The 19,926-nt window shown below is 35.0% G+C and overlaps 1 protein-coding gene across 1 annotated transcript in view; it reads right to left on the bottom strand.

Moving 5' to 3' along the window:
* LOC149776147 (disintegrin and metalloproteinase domain-containing protein unc-71-like) overlaps positions 1-19,926 on the bottom strand; it is a 290,286-nt gene that overhangs the window by 250,749 nt on the left and 19,611 nt on the right. Inside the window, exon 2 of the mRNA XM_089942442.1 lies at positions 8,039-8,190. Coding sequence (XP_089798568.1) covers positions 8,039-8,190 — 152 coding nt within the window. The remainder of the gene's footprint in view (positions 1-8,038; positions 8,191-19,926) is intronic.

Genomic DNA, 19,926 nt, shown 5'->3' with positions numbered 1-19,926 from the left:
ACTCTCATTCTTATACTCCTTCTTGAGAAGTGCAGTCCGTTGTTTTATCGTCCGAAAATGGCAAGGACAAAGCAAACAGTTTAGAAGCACTGGATTTGGACTATCTATACTGTCCATTACGGACTCCAAATATCTTAAAGGGTAAGAATCAACTTATACAAAATAACAAATCAAAAAGAAATGAACAACAGATGGAACTCAACATGGAAAAACGAGAAATCGAAACCAGAGCACGTGCAACACGAGGCAATATGGCGACTAGAAGAGAAGTCAATTACCTTGAGAAATTCTTCAAGCTGGAAAGAGTAGTAATGCATGAAAGAAGCTACCTACAATGTAAATACTGGGAAGGAACACAAGAAATAGATATTTGGCACATACAAAGGGAAAATATACCTAATCTAACCACGGTAATGATAGCCATGAAAATAGCCAACCCAGAATGTATGAACAGAGTATACTCTATAAACCCTAATGGATACAAAGGCTACATAGTAAGACCGAATGGGAAGAAACCGATTTTACCATATGGAGAAATGCGTATTGGGAAAGAAAGAGTGACAATAAAGGAACCAGAACCATTGCTAAGGGAGATAAAAAAAAAAAAACGGAGAATTACATGTTACAGACATCCCGCTGGAAATTCCAATAGAAGAAATAGTGACGCGTTTTGAGGAAAAATTCAATATTCCAGTTAGCTCAGCAAGGAATAGAGCGATAGAAACAACATCAATTTTAGACGGAACACGGATATTAGAAATAGAAAGAAGTAATATGAAGAAAGTAAAGAGAGCCTTTTACATATTCGGATTCTTAGCAAAGACGTGGTATAAAGGATGCATATATGACAGAACATGCAATAGATGTGGGGAAAACAGGTAACACACCATTCAAATGTCCCCAGAATTCGGAAAATGTAGTACCAACAATGACAACAACAAAAACAAGCAGCAGACAAATAGTAATAAGAAATATGCAGCCACAACAACAACAACCAAGAACACAAGATGAGCAGCAGCAACAACAACAACAGCAGTTACAAGAACAGGGACAACAAATACAAGAACAGGAAATACCGAAACAAGCAGCAAAAAAGCAAAGGATAGAACAAATACAACAACAACAAGAGAGAGAAACTACACTACAGAAAGAAATTGCAAACAAAAAACAACGGCAAAATATTCAACTGCAACAACAAAAACAGACATGAGGAAATGAACAACAAGGACATAAAAGGCAACAACAACAACAACAAACAAAGATACAAACAGAGCAGCAACAACAGGTGATGGAAAATAGACAAGAAGAACAACAAAAGACAATAAAACCACAACAGCAACCAGAAAACATAGACCAGCAAGAGAATAAAAGTCAACAACAACAACACCAACAGACTCGAGACCAGCTTCCAGTAGAAAACGAATTACAGGGATGTAAATAACAACAACAACAACAAATACAAATACAGATACAAGAAGGTCAACAACAAAATAGCATGCTAATCCAACAAGATATTGAAACTGGGCAACAACAACAACAAAGGCAACAACTAGAAAACAAACTACAACAACAACAAACAAAACGAAGTCTACAAGAAAAAGAAGTGATACCAATACAATCACAACGGCTTTATGAGCCACTACTGCAAGAAAATGACTCGGAAATTACAGTATTCAAATTACAACAGATTCAGAAAACACAAACACCCAGACTATTAGAAATAACCCAAAAAAACAAGATACCACAGCAAAATTCAAACGAAGATTCAGAATCGCTACAAACAATGGAACAAGCATCCAAAAACAAAAATTCCACTAAAGAGAAACAGGAAACAAGCCCAGAAGTAAGGAAAGCACTTAGGGAAATGACGAAAGCGAAAAGACAAGAAAGGAGAAAAAGACAACAAGAGGAAAAAAGGATAGAAGAGAAACCTTGGTTCAGCTACAATGAATACATTGAAAAAAAATATGGATAAAATATATTTATATTTATAAAAAAAAATATATTACATTCAAAAAAAAGCAATAACACGATAGCTAAACATACAGAATACCAATCAAAACATGTAGGGCAGGAGGGCCTCCCTAAATGGTCTGTGAAGATCAAAAGGAGAGAGAACCCTCCAAAAAAAAAAAAAAAAAATTAACTCTCAGCGTTCACGTTGTAAGAGGTGACCAATAGATGCATATTTTTCACCCTGCTATGCAACCTGTGAGAATGATCTGCCTAAGGTGCTTGTTAAAAATGTTTGATTTATATAATAAATCTGACCTTGGATTTAAAGGATTTTACCCTTTTTAGCCTTATCTTTGTGTGTCTCTTTAGCCTTATCTTTGTGTGTATTTTCAGCCTTATCTTTGTGTGTATTTTTAGCCTAATCTTTGTGTGTCTCTTTAACCTTATCTTTGTGTGTATTTTTAGCCTTATCTTTGTGTGTATTTTTAGCCTTATCTTTTGTGTATTTTTAGCCTTATCTTTGTGTGTCTCTTTAACCTTATCTTTGTGTGTATTTTTAGCCTATCTTTGTGTGTATTTTTAGCCTTATCTTGGTGTGTCTCTTTAACCTTATCTTTGTGTGTATTTTCAGCCTTATCTTTGTGTATATTTTTAGCCTTCTCTTTGTGTGTCTTTTTAGCCTTATCTTTGTGTGCATTTTAGCTTTATCTCTGTGTGTCTTTTCAGCCTTATCTTTGTGTGTCTCTTTAACCTTATCTGTGTGTGTCTTTTTAGCCATATCTTTGTGTGTATTTTAGCCTTATCTTTGTGTGTCTCTTTAACCTTATCTTTGTGTATCTTTTCAGCCTTATCTTTGTGTGTCTTTTTAGCCTTATCTTTGTGTGTATTTTTAGCCTTATCTTTGTGTGTCTTTTCAGCCTTATCTTTGTGTGTCTCTTTAACCTTATCTTTGTGTCTTTTTAGCCTTATCTTTGTGAGTATTTTAGCTTTATCTTTGTGTGTCTCTTTAACCTTATCTTTGTGTGTCTTTTCAGCCTTATCTTTGTGTGTATTTTTAGCCTTATCTTTGTGTGTATTTTTAACCTTATCTTTGTGTGTACTTTAGCCTTATCTTTGTGTGTCTTTTAGCCTTATCTTTGTGTCTATTTTTAGCCTTATATTTGTGTCTATTTTAAGGCTTATTTTTGTGTCTATTTTTGGGATACTTAACTTATTAAGCACTATACAGCCAGGATTGTGCCATCAATCTATTTTACCTTGTATACACACATACCATGGATACCAAAATTCTGGGGGCTCTTGTAACACCTATTTCCTAAAACTTAACATTGCACCAGATATTTGTGAAAATTATCAAATCTGCAAAATCATTCCAAGGAGATATAAAAGATGCAACAGCAAAAAGAACATCTATATACCATACTTAATTATTAACAAGGAACTTTCTTACAAATTGTCAAGGAATGGCTAATTTTGTAATTTATGTGCAATGCCAATGCACAAAAGATCAAACATACAAGGAGTAGTCAAATTCGGTGACATCATAAAAATTCACCCATTAAATTATTTTCAGTTCAGGATTTGACGCTACTTCAGTTTTTGCATTGTCCATCCATTCTTAACTAGTTACTTTTATGAAACTTTTTATACAGCTGATTTTTTTCTTTCAGAAAACTTCACTAAAGAATTTCACCCCACAACAGTATTTTACACCAGTCATCTGTTTTGCAAATAATTTTTTTTTTAAAGACAGACTTACTACATTAAAAATACATAAAAGATTAAGTGATGGACATTCCAGCCAGGTCCAATTGAAGTTTCATTTGCCCAGGTCCTCAAATGTGTGTTTGAGGATGGCAATAAATGTTGGTTGTTGTTGTCACCAAATATTATTTCTTTATAGTTGGGGCTTTGGCAACACATACAGCTGTCCTTCATTATAACATGCCCTTTTATAACACTATTCTTGATATAATGAGGTGCAACAAAGGACCTCCTGACCAAACTTTTACCAATGTTGTGAATAATAATAATAATAATAATGATAATAATGACTTTATTTACAGAGTAACACAATTAGCTGAAGACACCATACAAAGGAGCTTAGTTACACACACACACACACACCTACATGTACATATCAGAAGGTATATACGACATATTCATATTCCTTCCTTTCCCTCTCCTACCAAGACAATCACCCATAAATACTGAACACACATAGTCAATATACATGCAATATGCAATTAGTGACAAATAGATGGGTATTATAGTTAGTGGTGCCCAGAGGCATTCATGAATATAAATGCAGTTGTTTTCGTCTCCGTAGCTACTGGATATAACGAGTTTGGAAGACATAAATAGAGTGGATATTTCTAATCTCAAATGGGAAACTGTAACAAAGGAAACAAGCTTAAGCTTAGTTTCATATCTTTATTTCCTTTTCAAGAACACCGTTATTTAAAAAAAAAGGCTCATAGTTACCACTATACCACAATTCAGTATATTATGCTATTCTCAACATAATGTGGTTCTATACATATCACACCACTCAATATAATGTGGTTCACTACATAACACGGTCAATAGTTACAGATCCTGACTATTGTATTATTAAAAAAGAAGTGCCATATTTTGTCCTAAAGGTCTGATCAGTGTTGACATGCCACAACATTGTTGAAAAGCACACAGTGTCATGGACTAATTATTGTAATGTCTTTAGATCAATCTGCAATTGTTCAATTATGTTTGCTCCATTTCTTTTCCATTTGTAGTACTCACTGTGAGCAGCTACCAAATATCTTGACCAAGAAACCATTCTTTCACCTTCAACACACTACTGGTCAATTAAAAATCAAGGGTAATATTCTTTACCCCCACGCCATTCAACCTGCTGACTGTAAGCAGATGGGCTGCAGCAAGTTTAGTCGACAACACCTGAATGAATTGTCTGACAAAGAAATAATGTTCAAACCTAATCACCTTTGATTTAATTTTCACTAATGTGTTTATTTGACACTTATGTATACAAACAATATGTGCTGACTCAAAAACTTTTGGTCTGCTGGTTGTTTTTGCAATGGCTGCACATCATCATCCCTGTGTATGTGTCTCTGTGTGTCTGTATAGATAATGCATGCTTTATCATTTATATACAAGAAAACTGTTCACTTTTTGTATAAATTGCCTTCATTTTCAAGATAGATCATTAATAACATTATTCCAAGTGTTTTCAACAATCATCTGATCAAAACAAGTTTTTTTTTTCTTTCAAAAATTTGGGATATGTATTTCATTTTTTTGGGTGAAACAACTGTCAATACTGAGATTCAACATTTTCAAATTATTTTATTAGTAAAATACTGATGCTCTGATTTCAGTGAAACTTGTTCTCATCCTTTAGGATAATTAAAGAATTCTAGGTTTACTACAAGCTCTAGAACTCACTTCTCCATAATGATGCATATCTGAAACAAAGCTTTTTATTTCCAAAGTACTCATTTTGCTTGGTTGCCTTGATATCTTTGATCATATTTGTAAATGAGTAGGCTAATTTAAGGTAGTTTAATAATATTACATATGCAATAATATTTATAACAGTGTTCAACTGATCAACTGAAATGGGTTGATCTGACTGACACATGACTAACCACTAGCTCTTGTTGATCTGACACATGACTGACCACTACCAGCTCTTGTTGATCTGACACAAGACTGACCACTACTAGCTCTTGTTGATCTGACACATGACTGACCACTACTAGCTCTTGTTGATCTGACACATGACTGACCACTACTAGCTCTTGTTGATCTGACACATGACTAACCACTAGCTCTTGTTGATCTGACACATGACTGACCACTACTAGCTCTTGTTGATCTGACACATGACTGACCACTACTAGCTCTTGTTGATCTGACACATGACTGACCACTACTAGCTCTTGTTGATCTGACACATGACTGACCACTACTAGCTCTTGTTGATCTGACACATGACTGACCACTACTAGCTCTTGTTGATCTGACACATGACTAACCACTAGCTCTTGTTGATCTGACACATGACTGACCACTACTAGCTCTTGTTGATCTGACACATGACTGACCACTACTAGCTCTTGTTGATCTGACACATGACTGACCACTACTAGCTCTTGATGATCTGACACAAGACTGACCACTACTAGCTCTTGTTGATCTGCCACATGACTGACCACTACTAGCTCTTGTTGATCTGACACATGACTGACCACTAGCTCTTGTTGATCTGACACATGACTGACCACCAGCTCTTGTTGATCTGACACATGACTGACCACCAGCTCTTGTTGATCTGACACATGACTGACCACTAGCTCTTATGCAGGTTGAATTTGCATCACTTTTAACTTTTATTTCACCCATTTTGTTTGATATAAAAGATGCCATTAATGTCGTAATACAAAGCAGGTTTGGCTTTAGGTTGAGTGTAACACTTCAACAAATACTTCCAAAAGCCTGATATCAAAATATTGTTGCCATTTATTTATGTTCTCACAGAAATGCATACAGACTATAGCTGTGATGATGGAACAACATTATACGCAAGAGGACATATTGCATAATTACAATGAAACCAAATTAAAAGACAGAACTATGAATTTCACTTGACAGAACTTGTATATTTATTGAAGTGTTTCCACCAGTAGCCTTTTGTAACATTATTGTTTACTGAAATTTCACTGAATATTGCTATTTTACAATGTTCTGAAAATGTTGTTTTGAAAGAAAATTTAATGAAACATAGAATACTCTCAAATTATGTATATTTGACTTATCCACATCTATGTTTACACAAATTAATATTAATACCCAAGCAGATAAATATGCCTCGAGATGTGTGTCATTCACTTACATATGCAAATGCACAGGTTGGGTTCCCATGCAGGAACCACATATGTTTATGTGTTCAATCAACATGAAGATTCAGCTCCCCAACGATGGGTGGATTCGAACTTTCTCAGGAAATGCAATATGTACATGTCTGGAGTTTACTGTATGTAACTTTTTGAGTTCAGGATATCATGATACTCTCAATATATCATAGTTCCAAAGATATTACAGTTATCAATATATCATAGTTCCAAAGATATTACAGTTATCAATATATCATAGTTCCAAAGATATTACAGTTATCAATATATCATAGTTCCAAAGATATTACAGTTATCAATATATCATAGTTCCAAAGATATTACAGTTATCAATTTATCATGGTGTCATGTGCATAATGGTTCTTAATATAACATTGTTTGGTACATACTGTACCACAGACAATGTTATGGGCCCAAGCTAATGCATGCTAATGAGAGGATGCTGTAGTATATACCCTAGGGCAATTATTCATTTACAGCTTTTTATTTCCATTTCTTGTAATTGCAGGACCAATGGCTGAGAATATGATCTTTGAAATTTACTGCACTGTTGTTCACTAAAGAATCAAGTTTCCTTTCCCAATCCCCATTTAAACATCCAACTGTGATCAATCTAACCCTCAGGCAGTTGGGTTGTAACAAGATTAATAATACTGTATATGTATTGATTGTCCAACAAAGAAACAATATAAACATCATCACCTTTCAATTTTACTTTGTTAAAGTATTTATTTGACACTTTAATCAATAAACAAGTCAGTGACAAATTTACATATTCAATGACCAATGTGCAGCTGCTTACACTAATGTGGTCAGCATCTTTGATCTGTCAGTCATGTCTGGAAAAAAAGAGAATTCAAGATCCCTGATACAAATGTATGTACCTACCTACCTACCAACATATTTGCATGCACAGTATGAGATGATAACATTTTGCTTTGAGATATGTGTGTGTGTGGATGTATGCACACACACACACACACACACACATACACACACACACACCTCTCAACGCAAAATGTTGTCTGCAAAGGTAAATGATATCACTTTGGTTGATTTTTTAAAGATATGAAGATAAAAAATATCAATCGTGGTACTTGCTTCCAAACCACACAAATGGCAAGCTAATAAAGGTAACACGGGTGACATAAGTCATGCAGACTTACATGATGTCTTATCTCATGTTCTATCGTTGATATTCCAACTTCATCATTCTTGCGGATTTGTTTTGGATTGATGATTTCAAAAGGTCGTGGGACTGAGGCTAGGAGGTACTGATTAAACTTGTGCTTTTCTATGAGGTCAGCCACACTACGGCCTGAAAACAACAAAAAAATAGAAGATACTGTATAAATAGCAACAAAAATGATTAAGCACAAACTTTTGGCCAAGTCTGCAAGAAAATTATTTTCACAAAATTAAACTTTTTGTGAAAATAATATATACTGTATTAAGTTCATGAATAAATTGCTCAAGAAAAGTTAAACACTAATACAATGATTAAAACATTTTATGCATGAAAATTTAACAAGCTACTGACATATTATAAATTGTAGTATATGTTTTGCTGTTTTACAGCACATCAACACTTCAAGGTTATATCATGCTGCTTTAAGCAGAGTAAAGGTACCCTGCCCAAGAACACACCAAGGCAGTGAATCCAGAATAATCTTGATGTGGGAACTAAACCAGTAACCTTCTTGTCAGGAGTCTAATACCTCAACCACTGAGCCTTAGTAACCTTTTAAATTAAAGTATATCATTTATAAAATAAACAAATCTGCTTGTGACCAATTTCCATTAAAATGCAAACAGTACACATTCAGTCTATCTGCCATCAACAAATGTAACACAAACTGCAAACACCATGCATCCAGTCTATGTGATCATAAAATGTAACACAAGCTGCAAACAACATGCATCCAGTCTATGTGATCATAAAATGTAACACAAACTGCATACACCATGCATCCAGTCTGTGATCATAAAATGTAACACAAGCTGCAAACACCATGCATCCAGTCTATGTGATCATAAAGTGTGATACAAACTGCAAACACCATGCATCCAGTCTATGTGATCATAAAATGTAACACAAGCTGCAAACACCATGCATCCAGTCTATGTGATCATAAAGTGTGATACAAACTGCAAACACCATGCATCCAGTCTATGTAATCATAAAATGTAACACAAGCTGTAAACACCATGCATCCAGTCTATGTGATCATAAAATGTAACACAAGCTGCAAACACTATGTATCCAGTCTATCTGTAATCATAAAGTGTGATACAAACTGCAAACACCATGCATCCAGTCTATGTGATCATAAAATGTAACACAAGCTTTAAACACCATGCATCCAGTCTATGTGATCATAAAGTGTGATACAAACTGCAAACACCATGCATCCAGTCTATGTGATCATAAAATGTAACACAAGCTCCAAACACCATGCAACCAGTCTATGTGATCATAAAGTGTGATACAAACTGCAAACACCATGCATCCAGTCTATGTAATCATAAAATGTAACACAAGCTGCAAACACCATGCATTCAGTCTATGTGATCATAAAGTGTGATACAAACTGCAAACACCATGCATCCAGTCTATGTAACCATAAAATGTAACACAAGCTGCAAACACCATGCATTCAGTCTATGTGATCATAAAGTGTGATACAAACTGCAAACACCATGCATCCAGTCTATGTGATCATAAAATGTAACACAAGCTGCAAACACCATGCATCCAGTCTATGTGATCATAAAATGTAACACAAGCTGCAAACACCATGCATCCAGTCTATGTGATCATAAAGTGTGATACAAACTGCAAACACCATGCATCCAGTCTATGTAATCATAAAATGTAACACAAGCTGCAAACACTATGTATCCAGTCTATCTGTAATCATAAAATGTAACACAAGCTGCAAACACTATGTATCCAGTCTATCTGTAATCATAAAATGTAACACAAGCTGCAAACACTATGTATCCAGTCTATCTGTAATCATAAAGTGTGACACAAACTGCAAGTAACACAAAACTATCTGCCATCTTGAAATGTGACCCAAAGGAAAAAATAGTGCAGGTCCAATTTATCTGCCATCATAAAATGTAACTCATACTGCATACAACACAGACCCACTCTATCTGCCACTGCTTAAAAGGACTCTAACCAAAAACAGCCCTGTCTATATGTCATTGTATAATGTGACTCAAATGGAAACAGCCCAGTCTATCTGCCATTGCATAATGGGACTCTAACCAAAAACAGCCCTGTCTATATGTCATTGTAAAATGTGACTCAAATGGAAACAACCCAGTCTATCTGCCATTGCATAATGGGATTCTAACCAAAACAGCCCTGTCTATGTCATTGTATAATGTGACTCAAATGGAAGCAGTCCAGTCTATGACATTGTATAATAGGACTCTAACCAAAAACAGCCCTGTCTATATGTCATTGTACAATGTGACTCAAACGAAACAGCTCAGTCTGTCTGCTATTGCATAATGGAACTCTAACAGAAAACAGCCCTGTCTATAAGTCATTGTATAATGTTTTTCGGACTGCATAAAAAGCCCAGAACCAGTCTATCTGCAATCATATAATGTGAATGCATATTTTGGTCTAAACTGTTTGGCTTTTGTGGGGAAAAAAAACTGAATAGAACAAAAGGGGGCAAGAAAATGTCAAATTTACTATTTCGGGTGTTTCTGTAAAATGAATGTATCACTACAGACCGAATAGCCCATGTCAAACAAAATAAAAATATCCACAAAAATGACAAATTGCAATAAAATAGCACAAAAATCTAAATGGATCATCCAAGTGGCTTATACACTAATAAAAGTACAGTAGAAACTATCTTGAAAGACCTCCTTTCTGCCAAATAATCATTGTGTCTCAGTTCAGGTGGTCTCCTGAGACAAATCGAACACTATATAATGAATAAGTCTGTTCTCCATTGAGTCTGGTCTCTCATGACAGTGGTCTTTCAAGACAGGGTTTGCCATATTACAAGCTACTTGAGTTCTCAACCTATTCATACAAATATGCATGCAAAATTTCATTTGTCTACATAATGATAGTTCCCAATAAACTGTGCTAAATAGTTTTTTTTGTCCAAAAATATCTCTAGTTCAAAAGTTCGCAAATTGTGAAACACTGTCAAAATTGTTGTAAACATCTCAAAATGGAATCATGCCATCTACATATGAATACAAGTATGCCAAATACAAATCATATTTGTCTATCTCAACTACATTTTGCTTTGGGGGCCTTGAGTGGCCGAGTGGTCTAAAGCGCTCTCTGTTACGGATCACTGCCATCTCACCTCTGTCTGCATGGGTTCAAGTCTAGGATTCGGCCAATGTGGGTAGAGAAAGCTTGCCAGTAGCTTCTCGTGGGTCGGTGGTTCTTCCCGGGGTTTTGCCCAGGTTCTTCCTCCACCAGTAATACTGGCCACCATGCATAGCCTATCGTGTGCTGAAAAATGACGTTAAGCCCAACAACAACAACATTTTGCTTCAATGTACAAAGAAGGTCAATGTCAAAAAGTCTAAGAACTGAAAAATTTATACTAAATAAATGAAACTAGAAATGCACATATAAGACCCTTGTGTTCTAAACATAAAGCCTCATTTTTTAAGGGTCTGTGATACATGTACAATCTTGGATGCATTTTTTAACGGTCTGTAATACATGTACATTCTTGGATGCATTTTTTAAGGATCTGTGATACATGTACATTCTTGGATGCATTTTTTATGGGAATGTGATATGTTACTGGGTGCATTTGTAAGGATTTGTAATACATTATTGGATGCACTTTTAAGGGTTTGTGATATGTTAATGGGTACATTTGTAAGGGTTTGTGATATGTTAATGGGTACATTTTTAAGGGTTTGTGATATGTTACAAGGTGCATTTTTAAGGGTTTGTGATACATCATTGGATGCACTTTTAAGGATATGTGATATGTTACTGGGTGCATTGTTAAGGCTTTGTGATATGTTACTGGGTGCATTGTTAAGGCTTTGTGATATGTTACTGGGTGCATTGTTAAGGCTTTGTGATATGTTACTGGGTGCATTTTACAATTATAAAGGAAGAATTATGGTTGGGTAGAACCCAAATGTACATAATGTCAATTACAACCATTTATACTAGTTTAAGTGCTAATAGTGGGAACAAAGATTCATCATTCAGTATTCATTATTCAGTATTCATCATTCAGTATTCATTATTCAATGTACCAATTATACAAGCAATTATCATCATTAATGTATTGTACATTGCACTGAAGTCTATTTTATCTGGCAAGCAATTACAAGTTCACATATAACTGTGTCAGTGTTTCCCTTGACCTTCATTTATGCATCAGAGACCCTCACATATTTAATTTGATGCTTAGTTCTGAGATTGATCACATATATTGTACAATCTGTCGCAAGTGAGAGATGAATCTCTCGAGTTATCTGAAATTTATGCAAAATCATCCACACCCACCTAGCCCCACCCCCAAGATTGCAATCAAAATTTCAAAACTTGGTACAATCTACACCTGCAGGACTGTGATTATCCCAAGTTTGACATGTCAAGATCCAACACTGCAAGAGTTCAAAGACATTACACACATGTATGTATATACAGCCATATATACATACAGTATCTATACATGTAATGACAGCTTGTATCACAATATCACTCAGACTATGTCGTTTTAATGCACAAACACCTCTACTTCCCATATTGGCCTCCAACCTGAAGTTTTGAGCCTGTTGGCAGGTCCTAATGGTAATGACTGCCCCAGAAGCAAGCGTTGGTTGAGTATGTGCATTTGTCTTTTCATGCCCCGTATGCAAGTGGTCATGCCCAGTATGCAAGTGGTCATGCCCAGTATGCAAGTGGTCATGCCCATGGTCATCCCCAGTATGCAAGTGGTCATGCCCATGGTCATGCCCAGTACGCAAGTGGTCATGCCCAGTATGCAAGTGGTTATTGGGTCAGGGTACTGATTTTTCAAGTAATTATCCTTGGGCCAGTGCTTAAGTATTTGGGGGTAAGGAAAGAACATGGGTATCATCCAGGGATCCCAATATCTTAATTGTTGATGCCCAAGTCACCGATCATGTAAAGACAGACTGATGGACAACCAAATCAAGATGCTCCCATTGCAAGTTTGAAGCCATAATAAAATCCTATATTGAACATAATTCCTTTTTTAGAAGTCAGGTATATATAACAACTTTATGACAAACCTACAGTGTACGTGCAGCTGTCTTGAACCTTTCATTTTTATGGTACATGTATCTGTCTGTCTGATTTTGGTGCAAGAGAGCTACCACTGAAGATCAAACCAAAGAATTTTTCACTAGAACCTGACAGTAGCAGCTCTGCTGAGTCTCCTCCTTCATCAAACATTTGATTTTGGTATCATTATGCACTCCTCTGTTCTGATCATCAAAATAAATTAAAACATAACGCTTTCCTACTCATTTCCTGCCGCAATTAAAATATACACTTTCCCTGAGTCTTTCGTAGCTACACAGTCCAAGCATCACTCAAATACTGTATGTGTATACCTTCAGATGTCACAAGTGTTCTCTGTCATGCCGATATGCAACTGAATGCAGTAGTTAACCTGTATTTTATAAGATCAAATTATTTTATTTCAGTTTATCTGGAAATTCTCCTTAATCAGTAAGCTCTTGCAAACTTCATGAAAACCAGTTCATCAAAGTTTTGTGGAGAAACAAAGAAATGCATGTCGTTAAATTGCCCACAAGATAACATAATCTTTTTAACTTCAGTACTCATGTAATTTAAATGATAGGGAATCAGTGCTTGCCTACCACCCTATTTTATAAATTTAAAAATTTGCACATGATGATTTCTTGTCAACCTGAGTACTTATGGTTACCCAAACGTACAAAAATATACCACCCATCAAATCAACCCTTGACAAAATTGAGAGAAGAATAATTAGCTATTATGTATTATGAGTATTCTGAAAATCTTAAAGCATGCAGAAATTGACTGTATTATGTATGTAAACTTGCCAGTTTACAGTACTGTGTGTATGGCACACACACCCCACCCCACCCAGCATGCTCAGGGATGTTTTACTCTTCTGCATGTCATGTGGTGCCAAATGGAGGCAGGATCCATGATGGCTCAGTGGCTAGTATAACGCTAGAATACTACCACAAGATCATCCCCCATTGAATATACTTGCAATGTGTGTTATAAAATACCAATCCAAACCAGTATCTGAAACCTGCAAATTTGAACTCAAGATCATTAAACTTCTAAGCCTGAGATAGAAAAGTTTTTATTTGGAGCTGCTCAAAAAAGACTTTTTGAAATAATGTCCTTTCTGATTGGCTAATACCAAGTTTCATGTTCAACAGTTTGTAGATCTGCTTGCCACAAGACAAATCTCTCTTACTGGGACTAAACTATCACATCTAGAATATATCTGGATAGCTAATTTCAAACATGCATACAAATATCTATGCATTATATTGATGGAAAGATTAACGAAAACAAGACTATGACAGCATTTCATTCTGGAGATAAACTTACATCAGTTCTGTCAAGATGAAATAATTTAGATAAAGAAAACATTAATTATACCCATCAAGACGATAAGAACCTGCGATAAATGTCAAGTCTAACTGTTGATTGATCATGCTGAGTACAGACAGGCTAAAATGCAAGCTGAAGCAAGTTGATCAATCATGTTAGACTACAAACTGGCTAAAATGCAACCTACATTACATTGATGAAGTGAAAAGAATAAACTACAACCACTTCCATAGCTCACCATCACAGGAAAATCCTCATGAATTAATCATATATTACTTACCCCTACCCCATCTGTACCACCCTATTCCCAGCAAGAGGTTCGAGCCTAAAGTCTGCTACATTTATTTAAAATGTTGAGACAAAATAACAAAAAAATTAGAATGTTTGTTCCCCTCCTCCATGCAGTCAGAAATAGTGGTGGGTTTAATTCTAAACACATCCCCACTCCAAATCTATTTAATGTAAACAGGTGGTGGGAGGGGTGGGAGTAGGCATACACACATTGCAAGATAAATATGAAAGAAACCAGTAGACTGCAAATTCATATATTTTGTGTTGTTTTGCTAAAATAAAGATTATACATACTGTATATACTTATTTATAAGTCCACCCCAACTGCAAGCAACACAGACTCTGATATGCTGTCCCATAATGAACTGGCAGATCTGAGTTGTTTGTTCTATTGACTACGTTATAAACTGCATACACCCAGACCTGCTAGCACATAATGTGACAGGAGTCTGGGTGAGGTGACAGTCGAGATTCAAGTTATATGCGAGTACATACAGAAGGTCGGTACTTATATTTCTGGATTTGAATGAGGATTGGTTCCTCCACCTTATCCAAAAACTATCTCCCAAACATGATATCATGCGATGTTCTTTATTTACAATCATATAATAAAAATTATTTCCAAAGATAAAGTTATAATATACATAGAACCTTGCTCATAATTGAACTCGTCCACTGAGGAGTAGCAATAACAAGATTTTCAAGATTGCCAGTCACCCTGGCAGCCATGCTGGATGTCAAATTGGCACCAATTTCACTCAGAACCAACTACATGCATTTACTGACGAAAGTGTTTTGGTAAAAACCTGATGGAGCAAAATAAAAAAAAATTCATGGCCACAATGACAGAGATGTTAGAGGTCAGATCGTTACCATTTTCACTAAGCACCAGCTACATGTTTGAAAATGTATTTTGGGAAAAATCTAATTTATTCAGAAGAGGCAGTGATAATAAGGTTTTCAAATGGCTGCCCTGGTGGCCATATTGGATGTCTGGGGGGCACTATTTTCATTCAGGACCAAACATACTTCAATATGACTGTGTATGCAAAGTTCTAAGACAATCTGAATGGTTTATGACTGTATGTAAGATAGTCTGAATGGTTTATGACTGTGTATGTAAGACAATCTGAATGGTTTACGACTGTATGTAAGACAATCTGAATGGTTTATGACTGTGTATGTAAGACAATCTGAATGGTTTATGACTGTATGTAAGACAATCTGAATGGTTTATGACTGTGTATGTAAGACAATCTGAATGGTTTATGACTGTGTATCTAAGGCAATCTGAATAGTTTATGACTGTGTATGTAAGACAATCTGAATGGTTTATGACTGTGTATGTAAGACAATCTGAATGGTTTATGACTGTGTATGTAAGACAATCTGAATGGTTTACGACTGTATGTAAGACAATCTGAATGGTTTATGACTGTGTATGTAAGACAATCTGAATGGTTTACGACTGTATGTACGACAATCTGAATGGTTTATGACTGTAAGACAATCTGAATGGTTTATGACTGTGTATGTAAGACAATCTGAATGGTTTATGACTGTGTATGTAAGACAATCTAAATGGTTTATGACTGTGTATGTAAGACAATCTGAATAGTTTATGACTGTGTATATAAGACAATCTGAATGGTTTATGACTGTGTATGTAAGACAACCTGAATGGTTTATGACTGTATGTAAGACAATCTGAATAGTTTATGACTGTGTATATAAGACAACCTGAATGGTTTATGACTGTGTATGTAAGACAATCTAAATGGTTTATGACTGTGTATGTAAGACAATCTGAATAGTTTATGACTGTGTATATAAGACAACCTGAATGGTTTATGACTGTATGTAAGACAACCTGAATGGTTTATCTAAGAAAAGATGTTACTTGATGAATGTCAGATGATGCTCAATAAAGATACGTAAAGTTCCAGATAAAAAAATAAATGAGGTAATGGCTGATTTGAAAGGTCACAACACTTCCAAAGCAATTTAATTAGGTATTTAAATATGTGAAATCTAACAATATCTATATTGATGTTTTGCTGTGAACTAAGTACTACAAGTTTATTCAAATATTATTGGTGTCATAATTATAACACAGATAGAACATGTTTTTTCTAACAAAACGAATTTACTCTTCAAAGTTTTCATGATATTTTCCACTTGCAAAAGCATTCTGCTGATGTTTTGTTTTGTTTGTTTTTGTGGGTTTAATGCCATTTTTTCACACATGATATGATATAAGTCCAACTCGGAAACTTCTTCATCGGGTTAACTTAACTTGGAAGATAATTGGAGAGCAGTCAGCTGCCTTTAAAAACCAGGATACAGCAAAACTGAATTTTGAACTTCCTTAAAAATTAAGCATGGTTGTTTTGCCATTGACACATTCTGATACAGAAAGTCCATTCTCCATTGATTGCAAAATATAAAGTAATTATGGATCAGAAAATTACTGAAAGCCTGTTAAATGATCTTGTGAAGGAAAGTAAAATGCTAATGGATTTTATAGAAAGTCTGTGGTGAAATATGAGATACACAACTACTCTTTTTTTATTTAATTGACAATACATTGACCAGTATTCATTCATTGTTATTGTAACATTTTCTATTAGAATCTGAATGATGTTCAAAACTTGCTATTTTATTATAGAGAACAGAATTATACAAGTATATTACATCAAAAATTCCATTTTTTTCAATCCCCTTAAAATCTGAACAAAGAATGTCAACAAGAATCCCTCAAAGGGACTGATGCTATAATGGGCAAAAAAGAATTTCCATGAATTGAAGATAAGACCATTTCTATAATTTAACTGCAGAGTGTTGAAACTCTCTCTTATATTCTGTCAAAAAGAGTCCTTTGAAGGGAATAGTGCTCCACTGGGCAAAAAGAATTACCAGGAATTCATGATTAGACCATTTATTTCTTTTAACTGTCAAATGTTGAATCCATCTCTGATATTCTTCAACGAATAAAAGATTTTCAAATTAGCTGCTGTGATACACATAATGGACACCAGCTTGATAAAATATCATTTTCATTTAGGACAAAGTAGAAATCGTTAGAATTGTTTTAGTGAAAACCCCATGTCATAATAATCCTCCATTCTGGGGGAGTAGTGAAAAGATTTTCAAGATGGCCATGCTGGAAACCATAATGGACATCATTTTCACTTAGGATCACCTAGACATCAAAAGAAGTCTCTAAGTGAAAACCCCAATTTATTTTGACCCTCCATTTAGACCAACTAGTTATCATAAGAAATATTAAAGCGGAAACCCCATGCTGATATGACCATCCATCCACTCAGGAGAAGTAAGAAAAACAATATTTTCAAGATGGCTGACATGGTGATCACAATGAAAGATCAGCACCATTTTTCTAGCCAACTAGACATGAAGTCTGTCTGTAAAAGCCAATGTTGATATGACCATCACTTCATGAGTAACAACAAGCTTTTCAAGATGGCCATTATGGCAGCCATATTGAAGGTCTGATCAGCACAATTTTCATTTAGGACCAACTAGACCATGGGATGAATGTGTGTGTAAAGTTTCATGTCAATCCTCTATGTAGTTTAAAAGGAGTAACAAAATGGCCAGATGGATGACAGACTAATGTCTATCACAGGAGCTATTTATACAATCTACAGGTTTAGAAGCCAACCTACTGGTCAAAATGTGTAAATCTACTGGTCTTGATGTCCTGGTTCTGTCACATATAGGGGTCTGTTGGGTAACACTGTGACTTCCCATTCAGATGGATCTTTATTGACAGAACTGAGCACAACATTAACCTGTCCACCATAGTTTATATTCTAGTGCTTCCTGCAGTAAGTAACAAAGGTCCATGGTCACTTTTTCTTATACAGTCTCATTCTGCTCCAGAATTGAATTATAATTTTTTTGATCCTGTGTGTTTCTTTTCTGGTGATATCAAACACCTATCATTTGCCTTCCATTCTGACATCTTGAAAATGTTATCTCATAATAAATACCACCCTTAGCCAAGCAGGAGACCAAGCATACTATTTTCTTGATTACAATCATCTGGTTAATAGAGATCAATTACAGTTTTAGACTAGTTCCCAAACCAGCTCTAAATTATCTGCCTTTCCTGTGATGAAGGCAACTGAAATTTTTGTTATATTTCAATGCAAAATCATTAGTTGTGATTTTCATGCTTTTATCATACACATTAACATGTTAAAAACACAGTTCAAATATGTAACTCTATGTATCATGCTCAAGGCAAAATCCCAAACTTACGCAGGGTTGGTTGATAATGGTGCAATTAAACAGAGTGTATTGGTGTAATACATTTTTATTTATATCCATTAATTTTTCAAACATTCTAAAATTAAAACCTTTGCAATTACAATGTATTATTTCTGTAGAGAACATTCTGGTCTTATTAAAATAAACAAATTTTTGGCTTTAAAAATCTGTTGAAATTAATTATCACAGAATTTTCAATTCCGACTATTATTCATACAATGACAAAGATAACAAAATATGTATGAAAATTTAAAGACAATATGATGCCCATGAATTCATTAATACTGACATTCAACATCTTTACTCAGTAAGCGCCCACTTCTGCACAGTTACCATGTTTATTCCATAATCATGATAATCACACCCACCCCACCACAAATTTTACAACATTCTGGCAAACGGTTGCTAAGGATATCTTTGATATGCTTTATTTCCTGAGAATACAATATGGAAATTTAAAAAGAACGTACAGCACGGTGAATTAGGTCCCAAAAAGTCCTAAAAGTTCTATCACAAGTCTAAAAATATAGAGTGTTCCAAATGGTCCATAAAGTTATATCACAAGTCTAAAAGTATAGAGTGTTCCAAATGAATTCAATTATTGAATGTGCTGATGTGCACGTAATCCTGGATGAACTGATGTACAATATTCTTGATGTAACACCTTGATATAATCCAGAATGTCACTGAATGAATTCACATTAATCTCAAAATAGTGTTTTAGTCCAAAAGTCAATATGTACTTTGCAATCCCAATTAATAACTTAAATAAATGAAAGATTCCTCTCAAATTTACAACCCGAGTGGATTTAATGATTAGAGCATCTGCCTCAGATTTGTGGGAGGTCACGAGTTCGGACT

The sequence above is a fragment of the Sinohyriopsis cumingii genome, chromosome 18, assembly GCF_028554795.1.
Source record: "Sinohyriopsis cumingii isolate HCF-2022 chromosome 18, ASM2855479v2, whole genome shotgun sequence".
Taxonomy (NCBI): domain Eukaryota; kingdom Metazoa; phylum Mollusca; class Bivalvia; order Unionida; family Unionidae; genus Sinohyriopsis; species Sinohyriopsis cumingii.
The sequence above is the reverse complement of the archived record's forward strand: the minus strand, read 5'-3'. Positions and strand labels throughout refer to the sequence as shown.